Raw genomic sequence first — 24,832 nt, 5'->3', positions numbered from 1 at the left:
CATCACCTCGTCCTTTTCAATGCAGCTGGTAATGACGACTCCATTAGAAACAACTGGGGAGGGACTGGGGAGAGAGGCAGGGCCATGGTCATTGTCTCTGTAGACAGGGAGTCTGAGGACAGAGAATTCCAGAGGTTGGGGTCATGTTAAACCCAGCCTCAGAGCCTACTGGCTCCCAATTCTTGCCAATGAGGCTAATACCATAACATTATAGGCCACAGGAGTGAGAGGTATGGTCATGAAAGCATTAGGTGTGAGGTGAAGGGCAGCACTGGTTGGACTTCTGGAGTGTCCCAAAGGTCCATAGGGTCACAGGAAGGGGGGCAGATTGGGGCTAAGTATGTACAGTCCTCAAGCTCAGAACAAACTTTCGTCTCTGTGGCTGCCTGTAGGTTGCATTTGGAGCAACAGAAGATCTGGTAAGGATGAAGAAGTGGGCTAGCTTAGACTCGAGGGAGTCTGAGGACCCGCCCCAAGAGGACTCCTACCCAGACCCCCCAGGTGATGGAGACCCTAACTGCAAGCCACCCCCAGCCAAGCCCCACATCTCCACAGCCAAGATCCATACCCGGCTCTTTGGGAAGGGTGAGTTGGAGGAGGAATCGCCTATGGATTGCTCTTACAAGGAAGGCAAGCTGGACTCTTGCCCAACCATCACTATCAGCTCTGTGGCCACCATCCTCATGCCTGGTGATGATCCTGCCTGTGTCAGGTAAGTCAGGAGACTACTTAGGGCCACAGGTGCTAGGGCCTGGGGAGACTTCAGAGGTGGGCTGGCCCAGCATTTGTACTCATGAATTTCGTGGGGTACACAGCCACTGAGGCTGATGTGTGTGCTCATCACAAGCCCTAAATGCTGCTGATTCTTCAAGGCCAGAAGACAGAGAGGACAGACAGTTCCAGTGAGCCACCCACCAGCCTTCCTTCCTCTTCTGAAGCAGGATAGGGAGGGCACCAGGTCAGTTAACTTTCACACAGTGTGAGGAAGCCTTTGCATTCAGCAGGGGTTATGTCAACTCATGCCCCCAGTTCCCTCCAAACTGCTGCCTTCTCAGCCCCTGAAGGAAGCAAGTGGGCTGATGCCCGCAGGGGGTAGAGACACACATGCTCTATGGTCTGGAAAGGCCACCTATGGTTCCCCCACTCTTTTCTGGTTTGTCTCGGGGGAACCCATGAGATGGGATTATGTCTGAGATTGTGCCTGTTGATTGCTGTCCCCAGGCAGTTACCCCAGGACCCTGTCCCCACTGGTGCTGAGAAGCCCCTCAAGCTCTATGACCGCAGGAGCATCTTTGATGCTGTTGCTCAGAGTAACTGCCAAGAGCTGGAGAGCCTGTTGCCCTTCCTGCAGAAGAGCAAGAAGCGCCTCACTGACAATGAGTTCAAAGGTGGGCTTTGGGACCATGGTACCCGGGGAGGGCTCTGCGTGGCCTGTCTCTGATTCTCCCTCTGTCTTTCAGACCCTGAGACAGGGAAGACCTGTCTACTGAAAGCTATGCTCAACCTACACAATGGGAAGAATGACACCATCTCTTTGCTCCTGGACATTGCCCAGCAGACAGACAGTCTAGATGAGTTTGTCAATGCCAGCTACACAGACAGCTACTATAAGGGTGAGTGGTGGAAGAGTTAGCATGACAGCCCATAGCATACCTGAAACTGAAGGGGAAACCAAGAGCCTCTGCATTCCTCTGTACTCTTTACTGCGTGTCCAGCTATGGTGTTGCTTTCTCCTAGCTCTGATCCCTGCTTTTCTCATCTGTAGGCTCCTCCAGGGGCCTCTGCTATTCCCTGCTGACTTGGTGATCCTTGTCCTTTGAAGTCAGAACATCTGGCCTCTCTACATGTTCTTGACCCTGGGAAATTTCCATTCCTTCCCTTGCCACCTGTTGTCTCTTGTTTCTGAGGGTTTGTATTCATGCTGTAGGACCTTTTTAGACTCCTCTGGGGACCCTGGCATGGCTCCCTTCAGTAGAGTACATCCGGGCACTTTTTGATTAGTTCTATCAGTGGTAACTGCTATAACCAGAGCCCTACCTTGTGGGCATCTGTCCTGGCCCCCACAGGACTGTGATCATAAAGCAAATAATGTGCAAATTCTATAATAGGCCAGACAGCACTGCATATTGCCATCGAGAGACGGAACATGCCACTGGTGACCCTCCTGGTGGAGAATGGAGCAGATGTCCAGGCGGCAGCTAATGGGGACTTCTTTAAGAAGACCAAAGGGCGACCTGGCTTCTACTTTGGTAGGGAGACCATTTGGCAGAAGTGAAGGAACTAGAGGGATAGTGGTGCAGGGACCAGTCCATCTCATTCCCAGGACCCACTGTTGACTGCAGGTGAGCTGCCCCTCTCCCTGGCTGCATGCACCAACCAGCTGGCTATCGTGAAGTTCCTGCTGCAGAACTCCTGGCAGCCAGCAGACATCAGTGCCAGGGACTCTGTTGGCAACACAGTTCTGCATGCCCTGGTGGAGGTGGCTGACAACACAGCTGATAACACCAAGTTTGTGACCAGCATGTACAACGAGATTCTGATTCTGGGGGCCAAGCTTCACCCCACACTGAAGTTGGAGGAGCTCACAAACAAGAAGGGGCTCACACCACTGGCTCTGGCCGCTAGCAGCGGGAAGATTGGGGTAACAGAGGGGTCTCAGCCCTGAATTGGAGTCCCCATGCAGTGAGGGCAGTGGGAGAGAGGATTTATGTGCAAGACTCTCATTGCAGCAATCCGTATTGCTGGTAGAGTAAGTCAGAGAAAGTGTGAGCACGGAGCAGAGCCCAGCAGGGCAGACCTACCGTCTTTGATTTCCAACTCTTAGTGTCACTAAGATGGTGGGTGGGGATGTATACTGGGTATGGTATTAGCATGGGGTGAATGGAGCCTAGGGTAAGTAAGATAGAAGAGGTGTTTTCCCATGGTGAGCAGGAGTTTGGGGTGACAAGGAAGGTCCTAAGGGGACAGTTTGGGGTAACTAGGCCCCAGTCCAGGGCCTGTGGAGGTTGATGAAGGCTGCCGGGGGTGGGGGTGGGCTGCTAAAACTTAAGGGGATGGAAATTTCTTAGTACCAGGGAATCCTGGAAACTTGTCCAAGCCTGTTAGGGAACCTACCTTTACTTTTTTGGATTTTGTTGGTTTCCTTCTGGCTTGAGGTTTCCTAGCTAGCTGGAGTTAGAGGCAGTGAGCAGGTGTGGATCTTGATAGTGGGCAAGAACCTGGGATCACCACTGGGGCTGACAGGGTGGAGAATCTGGGCTCATTTCCTTTCCTAGGAGAACCTTGGGGCCTGCATGGGTGTGTAGCCCATCCCTGGGCCTCTAACTGGCCTCTGAGAACTCTTGTACCTACTTCAGGTCTTGGCCTATATTCTCCAAAGAGAGATCCATGAGCCCGAGTGCCGGCACCTGTCCAGAAAGTTCACCGAATGGGCCTATGGGCCTGTGCATTCCTCTCTCTATGACCTGTCCTGCATTGATACCTGTGAGAAGAACTCAGTGCTAGAGGTGATTGCCTACAGCAGCAGCGAGACTCCTGTGAGTGCCAGGACTGAGATGTGGGCAGAAGGGATTTCAAGGGCACCCCACATAGCTCCACCAAGCCCCTGCCTCAGCTCTCCCTGACCTCTTACCAATAAAGTCCTACTGCCCCAGGCCCCAAAGCCTCTTCTCCCCCTCTATTCCCATGGAAGATTTTCTTAAGCATACAAACAACAGAGGATTATTGTCCTATAAAAATAAGAACATTTCAGAAGTACATAGACAAACCTTCCTTTTGTATCATATAAAAACTTCTCTTTTGTGCCATATGAACGTTTCATTTTGTTTACATCAATGGGAATCCTACTATACACAATGTAGAACAAACAGGTTATTTCACCTAATTGCATGCCTCATAAGCAGTTTTATATCAGTCCAGTTGGGGCCTTCTCATTAAAAAACATTGTTGCATAATATTCCATCATGGGATAAGAAATGTCCACAGGACATCCCAATTGAGTAAGATCTTTTGCTCTTGCTTGGCTTTTTTTGTTGTTGTTCAAGTCTGGTGTTTGACCACTTGAGCCACACTGCCACTTCTGCTGAGCCACACCTCTACTTCTGGCTTTTTCTGAGTAGTTTTATTGGAGATAAGAGTCTCACAGACTTTTCTGCATATGATCACTTTGAACCCTGATCCTCAGATTTCAGCCACCTGAGAGCTCTCAGCTCTCAGCATGAGCTATCAGGGCCTGGCTGCATTTAGGTTTTTGTTTGCTTGTTTAAGGCATGGTCTCACTATATAGCTCAAGTTAGCATCTAAATCATCATATAGCCACGAATTGTCCTAGAATTATTGATCTTCCTGTCTCAGCCTCTCAAGTGCTGGGATTAATGACATGTACCACCATGCTCAGCTCTTTCTCTCTTTCTTTCCTTTCTTCCTTTTATTTTGGTGTCAGTCCTGGGGTCTGAACTCAGGCCTGGGCACTGTCCTTGGACACTTTTTGCTAAAGGCTAGTGTTCTTCCACTTGAGCCATAGCACCACTTTCGTTTTTTTCTTGTGTATGTGGTATGGGAGAATCAAAAAAACTCTGTGCATGCTAGGCAAGCATGCCACCACTAGGTCATGCTCCCAGTCCCTCAGCTTTTCTTAACATTTTAAAAGCTGCTGAATCAATGTATCACCAATGGGTACATAACCACTGGCATTCTTGCCAACCTGAATAGTGATAACCCTGTTTGTTTGTTTGTTTGTTTGTTTGTTTGCCAGTCCTGGGGCTTGAACTCAGGGCCTGAGCTTGGGTTTTCTCAAGGCTAGAGCTTTACCACTTGAGCTACAACATCGCTTCCGGCTTTTTTCTATGTATGTGGTACAACAGAATTGAACCTGGGTCTTTGTGCATGCTAGGCATGCATTCTTACCACTAGGCCAAACTCCTGGCCCCAGTATTAACCTTTTTGTAAGGAAACTGAGTCATGAGGGTATCAGGATAAAGAAATAACAGAAAACAAACTTAACAGATCAACAGACTTTTATTTTGGTAAAAGCTGGAGAGGGACTTCAGAGTCTTTCAGAAAGACTGGAAAGACACTGGTGCTCTCTTACAATGAAGGTCTCTTATTAGGCAGAGAGAGTGAAGTCAGGTAGGGCAGGGGATTGGGATAGTTTGACACTGAAGTTGGAGTGGGATGAGAACAAGGTTGAGTTATAGGGAAGCATCTATACTTAGCAGACATGCCAAACAAATGGTAGGACCCTCAATTCACAGGTTATCTTGTTTACAACTGCAGGGCATATTTGGGGAGAGGGAAAGGGGTAGAAGTTGATTCAGATTCAGAGAAGTCTGCAACAAGGCAGTTTTATAGCTATCAGGGAAAAGGTGAGTGGTTTAAGTTTTAAGTCATTTTCTGTCACTTTTGTTTTCTTTTAAATCTGGATTAAATCCATAGATACAAAAATGGTATCTTCCTTCCTTCCTTCCTTCCTTCCTTCCTTCCTTCCTTCTTTCCTTCCTTCCTTCCTTCCTTCTCCCCTTCCTTCCTCCCTTCCCTTCCCTCCCCCTCCCTTTTTCTTCCTTTCTCTTCCCTTCCTTTCTTGTCCCACTGCCCCTTCTCTCTCTTTTTCCTTTCCTTCTTTTTCTTCTGGACCCTATCTGTAGCCCCAGTTAGCTTCAAACTTGTGATCCTTGTGATCCTTCTGCATCAGTCTCCCAAGAACTGGGATTAGAGGATATATTTTTGGTTAGTCTGAGGCAGAGAATATTTTATTCTTTAAAAAAATTTTTTTTTGTGGGTCATGGGGCCTGAACTCGGCCTGGCTCTGTCCCTGAGCTCTTCAGCTCAAGGCTACTGCCCTACCCTTCAGCCAAGCCCCACTTCCCATTTTCTAGAGGTTAATTGGAGATAAGAGTCTCAGGTCCTTTTGTGCCCAGGCTGGCTTTGAATCTGAATCCTCAGATCTGAGCTTCCTGAGTAGCTAGGATTACAGGCGTGAGCCACTATGCCCGGCTGAGAATTTGTTTTCTTTTATCAATCTTTTATTTATCTTTGAATAGTTTCCTATATGTTATCCATTGCCATTTTTTGGGGGTCAGTTGTGGGGCTTGAACTCTGGTCCTGGATGCTGTCCCTGAGCTCTTCAGCTCAGGGCTAGTGCTCTACCACTTGAGCCAGAGTGCCACTTCCAATTAATTGGAAATAAGAGTTTCACGGACTTTTTTGTGCCCAACTGCAATCCTCAGATCTCAGCTTCTTGATTAGCTAGGATTATAGGCATGAGCCACCAGCACCTGGCTTTGCTATTTCTTCTGTTGGACTTTTTGGTTTGCAGATGCGCTCTCTCTCTCTCTCTCTCTCTCTCTCTCTCTCTCTCTCTCTCTCTCTCTCTCTCTCTCTGTGTGTGTGTGTGTGTGTGTGTGTGTGTGTGTGTTGGCCCTAGGACTTGAACTCTTCAGGCCTGGACAAAAAAGCCCTTAGCTTTTTCTGCTCAAGGATAGCACTACCACTTGAGCTATAGCTGTACTTCCAGCCTTTTCCTGGTTACATGGAGATAAGAGTTTTCTGGACTTCTCTACTAGGGCTGGACCCAAATACTGATCCTCAGCTGTAGATGCTCTTACATAAGCATGAATCATTCTTTTCTCTGGTGCTCATGTTGCCAAGATTTTTTTCCTCTCCTAGTCTCTCTTGCCTTTTAATTTCACTTATTATATCGTTTACTTATAAAAGGTTTTCATTTCTGTTCACTTCTGTTCCTTGTTTCTCACTCTGCCTTTTCCACTTCAAGTCACACATTTATCCTTTATTTTCTTTACATACATTTTGTTTTTGGCTCTTTAGTTAGGATTTGTGTGTGTGTGTGTGTGTGTGTGTGTGTGTGTGTGTGTGTGTGTGTAGATGTAAGGAAGCCATTCTCAATGAAGTCTCAATATGACATGTTGCAGTCATCCTGCCATCACTGGTCCCTTTCAGAGGGACCCTTCTCCAGCAGAGTCCAGGAGGAGCAAGGCTTGGCAGCTTTGTCCTGTTGTCTATACCTAGGCTTCCATGCTGAATCTAAAATCTGACTCATCGTTTAGACATAGGAGTTCCCAGAGGGGCGATGCAGATATAAAGTGGCCTCAAAAAGGACTGAGGGGGACGGGAGTTTGGCCTAGTGGTGCTTGCCTAGCATGCACGAAGGACCCGGGTTCGATTCCTTGGTAGAAAAAGCCAGAAGTGGTGCTGAGGCTCAAGTGGTAGAGTTCTAGCCTTGAGAAAAATCCAAGGACAGTTCTCAGGCCCTGAGCTTAAGCCCAGGACTGGCAAAAAAAAACCCCAAAAACCAAAAAACAAAAAAACGGACTGAGGAATTTGACCTGCAGGAAAGAAAACTCTGAGGCCATCACTGACATCCTTTTGACTCCAAAGGCTCTTTGAGGCCAGGAGTAGGCCTTGTCTTAGGGCCTTCAGCGAGAACTGGACAACTGGTAGAGATCATTACATTGACCAGAGTCACTTGGACCTAAACAAAATCCCGGGATCTGAAACTTTTGCCTAACTCATACTTGTAATGGCAATGGCTGCCACTGGTCCCCTACTTCAGGAAAGGCCTTTCAGGTCCCTTTAAATTTCCTGATTAAGTGATTACTATCTCAGCCTGACCCAGGGCTGCACATGTGAGAAGTGAGGAACCTTTGCCTGCCCTCAGCCCTCTGGAAACATGCAGCATTCCATCTGAGCCAGCTTCTTCCCATTATCATGGGAATAGGAAGGGCAAGGGCTCCCTAAAGTGAGTTACTAATGTGAATAGGATGTTGGGCAATGCTATGGAAGCTTAGTGAGCAATTAGGGTTTGTCCATTTCTCCCAAATTCCCATTGTCCCTGCAAGGACCCTGAGACAAGAGGGTGCCTTTGAGCCTTAAGTCCTAGCAGCCTACTGGTTTTGATGTTTGGTGAACTGAAGAGACATGGGCTTATATAGTGAGGAATACCACATGGGGATCCAAAACAGCTCCTGGCTGGAAATGACTGCTATTTCTTTTTGCTCCCTTAGAATCGCCATGACATGCTCCTGGTGGAGCCCCTGAACCGACTGTTGCAGGACAAATGGGATAGATTTGTCAAACGTATCTTCTATTTCAACTTCTTCATCTACTGCCTGTATATGATCGTCTTCACTATGGCTGCCTACTACAGGCCTGTGCATGGCTTGGTGCGACCTGAGGGTTGGGCCTTGGGTGTGGGGTGAAGGAGAGGGGTATCATGGGTATACAGTGGATGGAATATTCCTATAAGACATCCTCTGCTGGATCCTAGGCCCTGAATCTGCCTCAGAGCCCTTTCTACCTCACCAGAGAGGAGGAAGAACGACCTGGACCCCCAACTACCTTGGACTCAGCCTTCCTTCTCTCTGGTTGTCTTGGGGTTGCACTCAGTGTCTAGTCCTGGCTTCTTTCCTGAAACTTGTGTGTCACAAAGATCTTTGAGTACAGGATAGGAAGCACTTGGTTAAAAATAATAAAGGAGGGGTCGGGGCTGGGAGTTTGGCCTAGTGGTAGAGTGCTTGCCTAGCATGCACAAAGACCTGGGTTCGATTCCTTGGTACCACATGCATAGAAAAAAGCTGGAAGTGGTGCTGAGGCTCAAGTGGTAGAGCTCAAGCCTTGAGAAAGTCCAAGGACAGGGCTCAGGCCCTGAGCTAAAGCCCAAGACTGGCAAAAAAATAAAAAAAAAATGATCTAGGAATCAGGGATTGTGTCTCCAGGATGAGATAGTGTGAGCTCTGATTGAATGAGAATTAAAGGAAAAGAAGACAGATGTGGTTGCTGAGACATGTGATGGCTGTTACATATCCTCCCTGAATTTTTAAAGTAAAGTGATCTTGTGGTAGTATGGGGAGGGAGGAGTGGTTAGTACTGGGATTTGAACTCAGAGCCTTGTAATCTCACTTAACTTTTGTTTTTTCCGGTCCTAGGGTCCAAACTCAGGGCCTAGGCACTGTCCCTGAGTTTCTTTTGCTCAGGGCCGGTATTCTATGACTTGAATTACAGTGCCACTTCTAGTTTTTTCTGTTTATGTGGTACGGAGGAATCAAACTTAGGGCTGCATGTATGCTAGGCAAGCATTCTACCACTAAGTCACATTTTCAGCCCTCATTTAGCTTGTTGTTCAAGGTTGGTGGTGCTGGTGCTCTATCACTTGAGCCACACCACTATTTCTGGGTTTTGCTGGTTAATTAGAGAAAAGAGTCTCATAGATTTGTCTGCTCAGGCTGGCTTTGAATCTTGCTCCTCAGATGACAGCTTCTTGAATAGCTAGAATGACAGGTGCAAAATGATAGCACATGGCTGTAGGCATGGTCTTATTGCTAGAGTAATAGAGGAAGAGTGGGATTAATCCAGTCCTGGAGTATCCTTGAAAATGGGGTCTGTTGATGCAGATGGGGGCGGGAAGACTGTGTGAGGTGCAGGACGTGAGTCTTTGGATAATCCACTGAGAAGGATCCAGGAAGGACAGATGGCTGTCTTAACTGGCCAATGAATCTGGAGATGTTAATATTGGTGGCTTTGACCTGTTTTGGTTCTTTCATGGGCTCTTCCTGGAAGTGGAATCTTGCCTGAGCTATTGACCTTGTGTACACTAGATCAGCTATCAGGGAGAGATAAAGATAGACCCAACATGGCAGATGAATTGAAGCATTGTGGTAAGTAACAGAGAGGGGAGGCAGTAGAGGTGAGAGTAGAGTTTAGATACAGGTGTAGGCCTCGAAGAACATTAATAAAAGATAGCAGAAGGAAAAACAAAAGAGGAACTGGGTGGGAGCATTTTCTGGAAGGTTCCTTGTAATTATAATTTGCATAGTAGTTTCAGAAACCATGAAGGAGCATTTACTGATTTCTAGGAAGAATACTGCAGCAAATCTGAGGTGTGATCAGCCAGGAAGTGTCTGCTTGTCATGTTGCAGGACATAAACAAGAGTCAGATCTGGTATCATTCCACTGGTATTTGAGCGAGGTGAAGACTGGTTGCACCTGTGAGTATACAAGAGGAGAAGAGGGAGTTGGAGATGAGGGGGTTTGGAGGGGTCCCAGTAGGGAAGGCTACCTTTTTCCTTCTTTTCCTTTTTTTGCCAGTCCTGGGTCTTTAACTTAGGAACTGGGCACTGTCCTTGAGCTTTCTCAAGGCTAGCACCCCATCATTTGAGCCATAGTAGCACTTTTGGCTTTTTCTGAATTTGTAGTACCAAGAAATAGAACCCAAGGCTTCGTGCATGTTGGGGAAGCACTCTACTCTAGGCCACACTCCCAGCCCCAAGGCTGCCTTCTTTAAGGGGTAGAAATGTTACTATTGGTGTAATCCTTTGAGCTTAGGAGCTGTAGGTAGGGGAAGGAGGACTTGATGGGATACCTCTCTTGGCTAGAGTAGGCTGGCCAGAGGTTTGAGAAACAGCCTATCTTCAGGTTTTAGGGGTCCAGTTTCAGTTGCTATTGATGCAAGTTGGAATAGGTGGGTGGCAGCATGGTTCCACAAGAAAGATTGAATAGTTTGCAGGACGGGGTTCATTATTGGATTAGGCAGGGATGTGGTAGATACAAGATTCAGTCCAGAAGTTAGCAGAGGTTGCCTAGATATCAACTCAAATGGACTAATCACGAGGGGTCTGCCAGGCAGGGAGAGCCAGGCAAAGCCAAAGCGAAGCTGAGCACCTGTGATCCTAGCTACTCAGGAGGTTGAGATCTGAGGATTGTAGTTTGAAGCCAGCCTGGGCAGGAAGAGTCTCACAGACTGGGGAGATGTTTGGGGAGGTCTCCCACTTACTTTGGGAGAACTCTTGGCTGTGTAAAATACTCTTTCTTTCCATATTTGGGCATTAGAGTGGACAATATAATAAACATATTTATAATCAACGTAAATTTGAATAGCAGAGACTGTTGTTAGCAAGAACTATCTAGATACTGGTGAGGGAAGAAAAGAAACATGGACAGTGGAAGTAGATGACAGGAGATCAGCAATGGGACTGGGTGGAGAAGCAAGCAATGGCGAAAACCCAGCAGTTAGCTGGGGATAAGCAGCTGCTACCCACTGCTTCCTAGGTGGCAAGAGAATCTTGGCCCTAAAACGTGCCCTGGTTTCCCTAAAATAAACATAAGTGTCCAAGGAAAAGAAGAGAGAGATGGGTTCAATAGCAGAGATAGTTTCATTCAGGGTAACCTGAGAAGGATCTCTGGAGCCACTTTCTGGCTAAGTGGAGATGAATCTCATGGACTTTTCTGCCTGGGGTTGCCTACGAACTACAATCCTCAGACTAGACTCATCAGTGCTAGACTCACCACACTGGGGGCTTTTCAAGGTCTGAGAGTACACTGCCTATGAGCAGGGGCTGAGGAACTTAGGGATAGAATTGATGTCTGGGGCCGGGTCTAGGTAGTTAGCTCTCAGCAGATGTAGGTTTTGGGGGGACTAGAAGACTGAAAGTTAAGGTTTTTATTATTTTGTTTTTTATTTTAAATGTGAACTAATTTATTTGTTGCTGGGATGGGGGCTTGAACTCAAGGCCTTGGCCCTTTCTTAGCTTTTTTCACTCAAGGCCGACACTATACCACCTGAATTGCACCCCCACTTCTGCCTTCTTGCTGGTTAATGGAAGCTAAGAGTCTTGAATTTGTCAGCTCTGGTTAGCTTCAAACTATGATCATCAGATCTTAAGCCTCCTGAATAGCTAGTACTACAGGTATAAGCCATTGGTGGAAAGCTCTCCTTTTCTCAAACTGATCTCATCTTTACCCTGCCTGCCTGCTCTATTTTGTTCACCTACTTGTTCATAATCCATTTCCAGGACCTACACTTTGGAACACCTACTTTACATCCGGTATCACCAATTGAATTAATTTATGAGACTACTCAGTTCTATTCTGGGCCATGGACTCCAATTTATTTCTGAGTCCAATACCCAGGACACATAATTTGCTGCTTTTATTTCTGAGGCACTTTGCTTGGAAATTTGGTCTTAAAAACTCTAGATTGTGGCACTCTAGATTGTATACTGTCTGCTTGACTTCAAGTACTAGAAAAAAATAAACCCTCCAATTTCATAGATGAAAGCAGATTGTTAGCCATCAATTAGGGTCATTTAATGACTTCATTTAAAAAAACAGAAATGTGCTAATCAATAAAGCAAGCTAGTAAGCTAGTGCTTACAAAACATGTGTGGTAACATTTGCCAGAAAAATGGTGGCTGAAATGAAAGGAGTGTACTCATAGGGGTGTGTGTGTGTGTGTGTGTGTGTGTGTGTGTGTGTGTGTGTGTGTGTGTGTGTGTGTATGCATGCGTGTATGGTGGCTCCCTCTCTGTCCCTTATCTGTGAGAAGTCCCCGCACTCCTGGAAAGCTCCCACAGGCTATGGCCCACATAGTTGTGCTCTCTCTTTCTCTCTCTCTCCTTCCCTCCCATCCTCCAATCTCTCACCTCTCTCAATAGACCCTGTGTCTCCTAGAAAGGGGCTGGGTCTTAATCACAAGGGCTGGAAACTGGTAAGTGTTTCTTGATTGAATAAACGAATGAAGTCATCAGCTTTTTTGTATCTCCTAGCCCCCTTATGAAATGAAAAACACCGTTGGAGACTATTTCCGAGTCACTGGTGAGATTCTGTCTGTGTCTGGAGGAGTCTACTTCTTTTTCCGAGGTGTAAGTATTCCTTCATACTATGAGTTTCCATCACTGTGGGAAGGAGACAGAAAAGCCAAGGGGTCTGCTTTCAAGAGACACATTACGGCCCCACCTGAATTGAGAGAGGAACAGCTAAATTGGAGGATGAGTCCCGCAGGCACTGTAGGCTGGAGTAAAGGACTTCCCAGTACAGGCCCTGGGGTCCAGATCAGTCAAACTTTAGGGCAGTCAGGTACTTCTACTGGGAGCCTCTCACTGAAAGTAATAGTTAATTACAGGAGTGGGGTGGACGCCTTTTAAATGATAAAGTCAGGATTAGTACTTTAAATCATCAAAGCTTCTGTTAAGGCTCAGAATAATAAAGGAAATGTGTTTGTATATTGGAACCATTTTCTTTTAACTAAATATCCTTGGTCATTCTTCTTTTTTTTTTTTTTTTTGCCAGTCCTGGGCTTGAGCTCAGGGCCTGAGCACTGTCCTTGGACTTTCTCAAGGCTAGAGCTCTACCTCTTGAGCCTCAGCACCACTTCTGGCTTTTTTCTATGTATGTGGTGCCGAGGAATGGAACCCGGGTCTTCATGCATGCTAGGCAAGCACTTTAACCACTAGGCCAAACTCCCGGCCCCGTCATTCTTCTTTTTTTCATATTTTTTATTGTAATTAATAGAAGGGTTACATGATATTTGCCAGATAGAAGGTGTATTAATTCACATACATTGATACCCTTTCTTTTTTTCATACATTTTTTATTGTAATTAATAGAAGGGTTACATTATATTTGCCAGATAGAAGGTACATTAATTCACATACATTGATACCCTTTCACATGTCTTGGTCCCCATTTCCCTCCCCCCCACTCCCACCCTTGGTCATTCTTCTTAGTAAATGGCAAAAAAAATTTTTTTTGCCAGTCCTGGGACTTGAACTCAGGGCCTGGGCACTGTCCTTGGACACTTTAAAAATTTTTTTTAAATTTTTTTTGCCAGTCCTGGGCTTGAGTTCAGGGCTTGAGCACTGTGTTTGGACTTTCTCAAGGTCAGAGCTCAACCACTTGAGTCTCAGCACCACTTCCGTTTTTTTTCTATGTATGTGGCACCAAGGAATCGAACCTAGGTCTTCGTGCATGCTAGGCAAGCACTCTACCACTAGGCCAAATTCCCAGCCCCTCTCTTGTTTTCTTTCTCTGCTAGTAATGGGACATTCACTTTTAAAATTTTTATTGCAATGTTTAGAGAAAATGAAGAAAAAAAAAACACCAGTTAGGAAGGAAAAAAGAAGTTCAATCCCACCTTTAAGTGGCAGGAACTGATGATATTCTGATACTTTTTTTTTCTCCTGAGCTTATTTCTAGGTATGCTTATAACTACACTTTATATTTGAAAAAAAATGGAGTCACATAACAATAGTCACTTGATTAACCTTAGTCCATGCTCTTCCATCTTTCATAATGTCTGCTCGATGAACTCCAGCTCCCAACATGCTGAGACTTAGAGCATACTGTGCTCCCTCTCCACTGAGTGCAACTAATGTTTCCTGAAGCCTTTCTCTATTTACCTGCAGATTCAATATTTCCTGCAGAGACGACCATCTATCAAGACCTTGTTTGTGGACAGCTACAGTGAGATGCTTTTGTAAGTGACATGCTTACTTTTATTCTCTTTTGGGCTAATCCTGAGGTGGCAGCAGTTAGTTTTCATTCATTCTTTCACGTGTCCTGGGCTTACATACAGGAGTAAAATCTTGTTTTTAGACTTCAGGGCCAAAGCGCAGGAGTCCCACATTAGGTCCAGCTACTTGCTCTTATATGCCATGGGCAGAGAAGGAGGCTTATTAATTACATGGCAGCCCTGAGAAGCCAGCACTTTAGTACATATTGAGCTTGTTTCCTGGTTAATATGGAAAATTAGGGGAAATGGGTATTGGGCAAAGTTTGACCTGCTTAATCATTAATTCAGTCCTTGTCTCTGGACAAATTGTTACCACTTTACCCTTGGAGTGAGCAGGAACAAGATGCCTATTAGGTGGGTTCCTAAGCTTTAGACTATTCTCCTTAAGATGATAGAAGTTGGCATTGCTTGTTTGAGGGGGCAGTTTGCTTTCCACCACAAGATACCTATCCTTGTTCTCTTTTTTCTTTTTCCCGAAGTCCATAGCAATTGTAAAATGAGCAGCAGGGCATAGCTCACATCCCAGGATGCAGATGCAAAGTGGGGGCAGATCTGAGTCTTGTGAGCACTCAGATCTGCCCCCACTTTGCATCTGCATCCTGGGATGCAGTCGTAACTGTGTCAGATTGTGTTTAGGTCAGGTGTTTCTTTGTTCATTCTTTCCATCTGTTTGTCTATCCCTCTAGAATTTTCTGTGTTGGCACTTAAATAGTATGATGAAATATTATTTTTTGCCTTCAAGAATTTCTAGGGTCTGGAGTTCAGTCTAGTGGTAGAGTGCTTGCCTAGCATGCATGAAGACCTGGGTTCAATTCCTTGGTACCACATATATAGAAAAAGCCAGAAATGGTGCAGTGGCTCAAGTGGTAGAGTTCTAGCCTTGAGAAAGCCCAAGGACAGTGCTCAGGCCTGGAGTTCAAGCCAGGACTGGCAAAAAAAAAAAAAGAAAGAAAAAAAAGAATTTCTGGTTCTCCTCTCCCCCTCCCCACCCCCCGCTTACCTTGGTTTGAACTTAGTTTGTGCTTTCTCAGGTCACTTGCACAGCTGGTCTTTGACCACTGAAGTTATACTTCCAGCCCTGCTCTGCTGGTTATTTTGGAGATAGTGTCCCAATAGACTTTCTTTTGTGGTCTGGCTTTCTATTGTGATATTCGAGATCTCAGCCTGTTGAGTGGTTAGGATTGCAGGTGTGAACACCAACACTTCTTGTTTATTTTTTTAAACATTCTTAGCAGTTTTATTTGAAATTGACCCAACTGAAAACAACCCAGACATCCTTTAACAGGTAACTCAATAAGCAAACTGTGCAACAACAATAACAACAAAAGGCAGAAACTAAGGATTTATGCAAGGAGTATGGATCAGTCAAGAATGTATTTTACTAAGTGAAAGAATCCAGGCCTGAGACTGGAGTAAGTACTCACATGCATATGAGATTCTAGAAAAGGCTATCTAAAAGGAAGGCCAGCAACCCAGTGGTTACTGGTGTTTAGAGGTGGGAAAGGAGTTGCCTACAAACTAGTAGCCCAGGAAATTTTGGGGGGCAGAGGGCTGTTGCTTAGTAGATACATGATGTTTGCTTGTTTATTGCTTGTACTGGGGCTTAAACTCAGAGTTTGGGTACTATCTCTTAGCTGTTTTGCTTAAGGTTGGCACTGTATTGTTTGATCCACTGTTCTATGTCCAGCTTTGGAGGTAAGCGTCTCATAGACTTTCCTGCCTGGGCTCACTTCATGATCCTCAGATCTCAGTCTCCCAAGTAGCTAGGATTATAAGCATGAGCCACAAGCACTTGCATTTTTAAAAACTCACAGAACTATACAACACAGGCTAAATTTACAATTTCCAAATTTTAAAAAATAACTAAGATGTCAGAGAGATCTGAGATAAAATACAAATTCTGTGGTTCAAATGAATGACATGGCAGACTGAAAGGGATATGGAACAAGACGACTTGACTTACCTAAATCTGGAGAAGAACGTTTTTGGCTGCACACTGAGAATAAAGATGAAAAGAAGTATATGTAAACAGTGCATTCTGTTTGGTAAACTTGTTTTTCAAAAAAATATGTGTTAGGAATTCTGACTTCTAAATTCTAGTCTTTTTTTCCTTCATCTTGGCTCTCTTGACATTTTGGACTAGAAAATTTTGGAAGATTTAGCAAAATCACTGGCTCTATTCACTAAATGCTAGCAGCTCTCCCTGATCTTCCAAACTCTGTGTGTGTGTGTGTGTGTGTGTGTGTGTGTGTGTGTGCGCACGTGCATTTGTACTAGGGCTTGAAATCAGGGCCTTGAGCTCTTCCTTACTTGGCTTTTTCACTCAGGATGGTACTTTACTCCTGACTCTACTACTTGTGTTTTGCTAAATAATTGGAGATAAGATTCTCAGGGACTTTTCTGTCTGAGTTGGTTTCAAACTGCAACCCCCCAGTCTTGATCACAGATATTACCAAAGGGCTCTACTTTGTATGATGGGGTGTTATATGGTATTATTCCTGGCTAAGCAACATCGTTTTAGGAAGAAACAGAGAAGTAAAAGTTCAGTTATAAAAAAATAAATATGATAGTCACAGGAAACCTGTATAAAGTAAGATAGAGCCTTCAAGGTGTGACAGGCCCATGGGGCTTTCAGACAGGAAGAAGCAGTCTTTGGGGTTCTCCATGATGTCTGTCCTGGTTCCCAAGTTTCCCTCATCCTGACAAGAGAAAAGAGTGTATTTTTTTTTAATGTTGGCCTTGGGGCTTGAACTCAGGATCTGGGCACTGTCCCTGAGTTTTATTGCTTTCAAAGCCAGCACTCTACTACTTGAGTAACAGCTCCACTTCTGGCTCTTCTGGTGCTTAATGAGATAAGAATGTCATGGTCCTTCTAGCCTGGGCTGGCTTCAAACTATAATCTCAGATCTCAGCCTCCTAAGTAGCTAGGATTAGCAGTGTGAGCCACTGGTGTCTGGCAAGAGTATATTTCTTACTTGATTTCAGGTAGCTTGTTCTTGGGGCTCATAAGTTCTATCTTTCCCCTCTAATCTTGAGATTTATATTCTTTATTCTGAAAAAGCAAACTCTTGTCACAGGGTCTCTGAGAAGAAGTAATGTTTCTACTTTATTCTACCACTTGGGCCATGCCTCCACTTCCAGCATATTTTCTTTCTTTTTTTCTTTTTTTCTTTCTTTCTTTTTTTCTTTCTTTCTTTCTTTCTTTCTTTCTTTCTTTCTTTCTTTCTTTCTTTTTTTCTGGTTAGTTGGAGATTAGAGTCTCTCAGATTTGTCTGCTCTAGCTGGCTTTGAAATGTGATCATCAGATCTCAGCTTCCTGACTATCTGGGATGATAGATGTGAACCACCTAACATCCAGCCTGCTTTATCTTTCTTTCTTTTTCTTTTTTTATTGTAATTAGTAAAAGGGTTACATGATATTTACCAGATAGAAGGTACATTAATTCACATACATTGATACCCTTTCACATGTCTTGGTACCGATTACCCTCCCCCCCAACCCCCTACCCGTCTTGGTTTTCCCCCCTTCCCTATCAAATTTCAAATAACCAAATACAACTAAATTCAATATATCAGATAACAAAGTGAGATACTGTAACAATATGAGATACCCAAGGGACAGCAAAGGAGATCAGAGATAACATAGTACATTAAGGACAACAATCATTCATTATATGGCTTCTGTTTCAATATCCTGGAGGTCCTTTCAATTACCTTCATACTATATGGCCTTATGTATCAAGATTTTGCTCTATTGCAGATCTCTGCTAGTAGAGTCTAAGGTTTCTACTGATTATGACAAATGAGGGAGACTATTGGGCCTATGTTCCTTTGAGTCTGGCTTACTTCACTTAGTATGATTTTTTCTAAGTCTTTCCATTTCCTAACAAATGGGGCAATGTCATTCTTTCTGACAGTAGCATAGAATTCCATTGTGTACAAATACCACAACTTGTTGATCCACTCATCAACTGAGCGACATCTAGGCTGGTTCCATATCTTTGCTATGGTGAATAGTGCTGCAGTGAACATTGTTGTGTTAGTGGATTTAGTATGCCCTTGTTTCTGGATGGTTGGGTAAATGCCAAGTAGTGGAATTGCTGGGTCATAGGGGAGTTCTATGTTTAGCCTTTTGAGGCACTGCCACACTGCTTTCCATAGTGGTTGAACGAGTTTGCACTCCCACCAACAGTGTAGTAGTGATCCCTCCTGGCCACATCCCCTCCAGCATCTGTTATTATTCGTTTTCCTGATCCTGGCCATTCTAACTGGAGTGAGGTGGAATCTTAGAGTTGTTTTGATTTGCATTTCTTTTATGACCAGAGATGTTGAGCATTTCTTCATGTGTCTATAGGCCATTTTGGTTTCTTGTTCAGAGAAGACTCTCTTTAAGTCTTTGGCCCATTTTTTAATGGGATGGTTGTTACTTTGGAGGTTAGTTTTGGAGTGATTCAATTTTTTGAGTTGTTGATATATTTTAGATATGAGGCCTTTGTCCGTTGTTTGGTTGGTGAAGATCTTCTCCCACTCTGTAGGCTTCCTAATTAATTTACTAGCTATGTCCTTTGCCATACAAAAGTTCTGCAGTTTATTGCAGTCCCACTTATCCAGCCTTTTTCTGATTTGTTGTGATTCTTGGTCCTTATTAAGAAAGTTTCGACCTGTGCCAAGGAGGCCTAGTGTATCTCCTATTCCTTCCTGTAAAGTTGTCAGTGTGTCAGCTTTTACCTCCAGGTCTTTGATCCATTTGGAGTTAATTCTAGTGCAGGGTGACAAAGAAGGATCCAACTTTAGTTTTCTGCAGGTGCTTAACCAGTTCTGCCAGCACCACTTGTTGAAGACAGCCTGCTTTATCTTTCTAAGGAAGCTGGTTGACTGAGGTCTTCTACTTCCTGACACCCTGGGACTTATCAATCTTGGAATATACTTTGTTCCTTGTCTTTCTCATGTCTTCCTCTTTCTTGGCTTTATCTCTTGTTTTATTTGAACATATGCTTCAGTATTTTCAACTGGTAGAAAAAAGTAGAGGGTACACATCCTATTACACATATAGGATGAGACTAAGCGAGATGAACTCCAGGATATGGAAGCAAGAGGTTTATCTTTATGATTATTGTTCTTGATGTACTAGGCACAGTTATTTTTTTCTCTTTTTATCCCCCTCATGGTTTATCTCATGTTGTTACTATATCTGATTTTTTTACCTGGTATATTGTATATATATTTTATTTGTTTACTTGAAATAGGGAAGGAAGGGGAAAAATAAAATGGTTAGGAAGGGGTGGGAGGAAGGGAAGTGGGACAAAAACATGAGAAGGGGCATCAAGGTTCAAGAAGTAATGTACCTACTACCTGGCGAATGTAACTGTAACCCCTGTATACATTATCCTGACAATGAAATACAATTTAAAAAAATAGAGGGCACAATGATGAAGCTTTCGTGTGCCTGTATCTTGGTTCACAATACTGACTGTGTTCAGGCATTTCCCATTCTCTTCTTGCAGATCTCTTTGATTTCATATCTTATCTTTTGAAACCATACCGCGTCTCCATTTTTCTGGTTTACTGTCTTCTTTTGAGGGAGGATATCTTGGACCAAAAGATAGGACACATATAGTAAGCATGAGGGAAGTAAAATGTTTTAGAGATGAAATCACTCTGTGATTCTAGATCTTCTGTTAAGATCCATTTTGGTTTATAATATCTTCTTTTTTCCCCTGTATGTTCTAAATGTGTTTTAGTTTTTTTACTTTTGTCTTGCCAGGCCTGGACTTTGAACCTGGGACCTGGGAGCTGTCCCTAAGCAATTTTTGCTCAAGGCTAGCCCCTCTACCACTTGAGCTACAGTATCACTCATAGCTTTTTCTGTAAACAATTGGAGATAAGAGTCTTACAAAGTTTCTTGCCAGGGCTAGCTTTGAATCTTGATCCTTAGATCTTATCCTCCTGAGTAGCTAGGATTACAGGTGTGAGCCACTGGAGTCCAGCTAAGTTTTAGATTTAATTATGTGTTTTTAAATGGGTTTCTTTTTATCCAGATAACTGTTCTCTCTGTATTCCTTCTCATCTTCCTCCATTTCCTCTTCCTCCTTTCCCTCCTTCTCACTATGGCCTTGAACTTGTTATGTAGTCTAGACTGTAATTCTCCTGCTCACTCAGTCTGCTAACTGTTGGAGTTTACAGGCATGTGCCATTGAACCTGGAGTTTTGGATCCCAGGCCCAATGTCCAGGAGTCTCAAGATAGGTCCAACCACTCACTCCTATATACCAAATAAAAAGACATTGTAAAAGGCAGAGAAAGGAGATTTATTAAATGGCAGTCATGGGTGACAGCATTTTAGTACACCCTTAGCCATCTTCTAGGTTATAGACATTGATTTCAGGTTAAATAGGGAGAATGGGGGGCAGGGATGAGAAAAGTGTGCATATATACTGCTTAGGAGATCAAGGGCATATCTAAGAGTAGGGGAAAGGCACAACACTAGAGAGTCCCCAGTGATTTAATCTTTGAATTGAGATCAGTTCCAGGGAAGTTACTATTATCATGTTATCACTGGAATGGAGCCAAAACAAGTTGCCTGGTGATCTCCTGCATTTGTTAAGAAAGCATTGATTTTCCTTCCACACAAAATGTGTATTAGTTACTATGGTCTGTCCTGGAGCTCAAGGTGATTTGTTTCTAGGTTTGTGATTAAGAATAGAGGACCGAGTTGGGCACTGATGGCTCACATCTGTAATCCTAGCTACATAGGAGGCTGAGAGCTGAGGGTTACAGTTCAAAGCCACTGGGCAAGAAAGTCAGTGAGACTCTTATCTCCAATTAACCCAACTAAAAAGCAAGAAGTAGAGCTGTAGCTGAAGTGGTAGAGTTCCAGCCTTGGCAAAAATGCTAAGGGTCAGTGACTAGGCCCTGAGTTCAAGCCCCAGGACAAGCACAAAAAGAAAAAAAAAGTCACACTGTATATTAGTTGCAAGCTTCTTATGTGTGGAAGGGACTCTCAGTTTTGGACTTTACTATAGGCTGACTTGGATGAACCATACTTGATAGAGAACTTTTTTCCCCCTCAAGCTTTTACCGTGAAAGGCACAAGTCTGCCTCCCAGCTTTCTGAGAGCTAGGGGGGGAAAGAGAGCTTTCTGTCATTTATGTTGTATCATGTATACAATATCTGTATCTGATAACAGGAACTCCCCCAACTCCTTTCTGTGTGATCTTGAACTCAAGACTTCTTGCTCTGGTTTGGCTTCTTAGCTCAGGACTGATGTTCCACCATTAGAGCCATATTTTAACTTCTTTTTTAAAGGTGATGTACAGATGGGTTACTGTTTAAGAAGTTAGCTAATGACTCTTTTTTTTTAATTTTTTTTTACAAAATCATCCTCAACTTTCTTATTTGTGCTCATTTAATTGGAGATAAGAGTCTCACAGACTTTTCTGCTTAGGCTAGCTTCAAACTTTGATCCTGAGATGTCAGGATTATAGGTGCAAATCATCTCTCAATGTTTTTAACGTTGCTGATGAACCCAGGTTGTCAAAGGCCCTCTGCTTTATTGTAATTCTTCAGAGATGAAGCTTCCAGTCTTCCTAGGTAGGGGAAGCCTTTGAGGTTCCTTTATTTTATTTTTATTTTTTTGCCAGTACTGGAGCTTGAACTCAGGGCCTGGGTACTGTTCCTGAGCTTTCTCAAGGCTAACATTCTACCTTGAACCATAGCGCCATTCCAGCTTTTTGCATGTATGTGGTATCAAGGAATCAAATCCAGGGCTTCATGCATGCTAGACAAGCATCCCACCACTAGGCACACTCCAGCCCCAAGTTCCTTCATTGACAGGGTTGTTTCTCAGCTTTCCTAATCCTGGGTTTTGATGTGGCATTCTCTGGTCCGATAGGCCACTTTTCATTTATCTATTGATTTTCAACTTCTCAAATCCGTCCACTTGTCACCAGAGGTAGCTTTTGCCCTATTTCAAGTGATTTAGCTCTCCTCTGGCCCAGATTCTGCAGCTGCTGAGGATTGGTGAGTTTATTGATATAATATTTATGGTTTTCCAGACTCACACAGGCACAGTGGTAACTTTTGCGGGACCTCTTACACAGATTAGGAGAAGCACTGTCGATATGCTCTATAGGATGAAGGTAGCCAGGAAGACGTTTTAGAAAAGATCATGATGAACCAAGACAAGAAGGGATCACTGAGCAGTTCTGTCATAGGCTCCCCAAATGTCCTCTACCTAGGGAGTTGACAGACATTTTCTTTGACTTTGTTCCTGAAACTGAGGATGTGGCCAGCACTGTCTATAGTTTTGTTTTTTTGCTATGGCACTTGAACTCTGGGCTCACGTGCTGTTTCTGAGCTCTTCAGCTCAAGGCTAGGGCTCTACTACTTGAGCCACAGCACTACTTCCAGTTTTCTGGTGGTTAACTGGAGGTAAGAGTCTCACAGCCCTTCATGCCTAGGCTGGCCTTGATCCTCAGATCTCAGCCTCCTGAGTAGCTAGGGTCACAGGCATGAGCCACCGGTGCCTGGCTATGTCTGTCTGTCTGTCTGTCTGTATGTTTTGAAAGAACATTGCTATTCCCCTTTCAGGCCTGGGATTCCTAGGTTATCTGTTGTCCTGGCAGTCTCTTGTTCCTGGGGATCAAGCAGGAGGGCTGTTGGGACTAAAGTAGCATTTCTCAACCATTTTCCATTATTGCCTTTTTAGATAATTTTTTAAGCTTCCCATAAAATAACCTTAATGACACAATTATATTATGTATCTATTTATGTACAGATAATTCCCAACTTAAGATGGTTTAACTTAGGTTTTTATTTTGTGATGAGATGTAATTGGTAGACACTGGATGGATTTGCATATTTTCCTGGGATAGCTGGATGTTGCGTGATCCTTTTTTTAGTATGTATGCTGGTTCTGGGGATTGTGGTTTTTTTTTTTGCCAGTCCTGGGCTTGAACTCAGGGCCTGAGCACTGTCCTTGGACTTTCTCAAGGCTGGAGCTCTACCACTTGAGCCTCAGTACCATTTCCGGCTTTTTTCTATGTATGTGGTGGAATGCTGGGCCAAACTCCCGGCTTCGGTTTATTTATTTATTTTTTTAAGCTGTATTTGTTTTTTTTCCTTTTTGGTACTGGGGATCAAACCCAGGACATTGCACTTGCTAGGTTGCCATTGAGCTACATCCCAGCCTTGGTCCTGGGGTTTGAACTCAGGCCATGGGAGCATTTCTTGAGCTTCTTTGCTCAAAGCTAGTGCTCTAAAACTTGAGCCTTAGCTCCACTAATGGTGTGTATGTGTGTGTGTGTGTGTGTGTGTGTGTGTGTGTGTGTGTGTGTGTGTGTTTAGTTGTAAATAAAAGTCTAATGGACCTTCTTGCCTGGGTTGGTTTCAAACCAGAATCCTCAGCTCTCAACTTCCTGAGTAGCTAGGATTACAGATGTGAGCCACCAATACCCAACTTGCACGGTCTTCTTCATAACATGAGGTATGCAGAGAGCAGCATGGTCCTGAGGAGACAACCTAGCCTTTCTAATGCTCTGTGTTGCTAAACTCTGCAGTTCAATAGGTTAAGTAGATCCAATGCTTCTTTAGCTACAGTGGTCTTTCCAGGGCATAACGTGTCACAAATCAAGGACCATCAGTACTATTTTTATATCTGGGCTTTACAGAGAACAAGATTTTTTTTTTTGCCAGGGCCTGAGCACTGTCCTTGGATTTTTCTCAAGGCTAGAACTCTACCACTTGAGCCTCAGCACCACTTCTGGCTTTTTTCTAAGTATGTAGTACCAAGGAATCGAACTCAGGTCTTCGTGCATGCTAGGCAAGCACTCTACCACTAGGCCAAATTTCCGGCCTGAGAACAAGATTTTATAACCTACTCCTAACCAAGTTTTGACTATTAGAAGAGTAATATTGCTCCTGCTGAGAATTCATGGGCTCCAGGAAGCAATATAGCTGTGGCTAGCACCTGCACAGGCCTTCGTCTTTGGGCCCATGTGGGTAGCCCTGTATTTTTGTGTGCAGAGGACTGGGCCTCCTAAGCACCCATGAACTGAGCTTCTTGTCTCCTTGCTCTCAGCTTTGTGCAGTCACTGTTCATGCTGGCATCTGTGGTGCTCTACTTCTGCCACCGCAAGGAGTACGTGGCCTCTATGGTATTCTCGCTGGCCATGGGCTGGACTAACATGCTCTACTACACACGAGGCTTCCAGCAGATGGGCATCTATGCTGTCATGATTGAGAAGGTGGCTTTTAGAATCTCTTTTACCCCAGGGATATGGAGCATGGCCCCTCACATTCCCTACCCTGACTCAATCATCTTGGGAGGTGTTGAGTTAGCTCTCATCTTATTTCCCAAGGATCAAACAATATGGCCTTGAGGCGTGGGGGCTTCTCTGAACCTTGACTCTCTGAATCTTGAAAGTCCCTCTCCCAACCAGAGCAAAGCCCATAGGAAGTATGGGTGAATGGGAACCCAGCCCTTCTGCATGTTCGTGGGTTGTTTGCCTGCCATCTTCCTTTACTTTTCAGATTT

At 44.2% G+C, this 24,832-nt stretch overlaps 1 protein-coding gene across 1 annotated transcript in view; it reads left to right on the top strand.

Moving 5' to 3' along the window:
• Positions 1-396: 396 nt before the first annotated feature.
• Trpv1 (transient receptor potential cation channel subfamily V member 1) overlaps positions 397-24,832 on the top strand; it is a 34,224-nt gene continuing 9,788 nt past the window's right edge. The window contains exons 1-10 of the mRNA XM_090349320.1: positions 397-712; positions 1,222-1,388; positions 1,461-1,613; positions 2,109-2,249; positions 2,343-2,641; positions 3,357-3,536; positions 8,019-8,177; positions 12,555-12,650; positions 14,193-14,263; positions 24,377-24,542. Coding sequence (XP_090205446.1) covers positions 426-712; positions 1,222-1,388; positions 1,461-1,613; positions 2,109-2,249; positions 2,343-2,641; positions 3,357-3,536; positions 8,019-8,177; positions 12,555-12,650; positions 14,193-14,263; positions 24,377-24,542 — 1,719 coding nt within the window. The 5' untranslated portion in view covers positions 397-425. The remainder of the gene's footprint in view (positions 713-1,221; positions 1,389-1,460; positions 1,614-2,108; positions 2,250-2,342; positions 2,642-3,356; positions 3,537-8,018; positions 8,178-12,554; positions 12,651-14,192; positions 14,264-24,376; positions 24,543-24,832) is intronic.

This window comes from Megascapheus bottae, chromosome 17 (genome assembly GCF_031878675.1).
Source record: "Megascapheus bottae isolate mThoBot1 chromosome 17, mThoBot2.hap1, whole genome shotgun sequence".
NCBI classification, from domain to species: domain Eukaryota; kingdom Metazoa; phylum Chordata; class Mammalia; order Rodentia; family Geomyidae; genus Megascapheus; species Megascapheus bottae.
The sequence above is the reverse complement of the archived record's forward strand: the minus strand, read 5'-3'. Positions and strand labels throughout refer to the sequence as shown.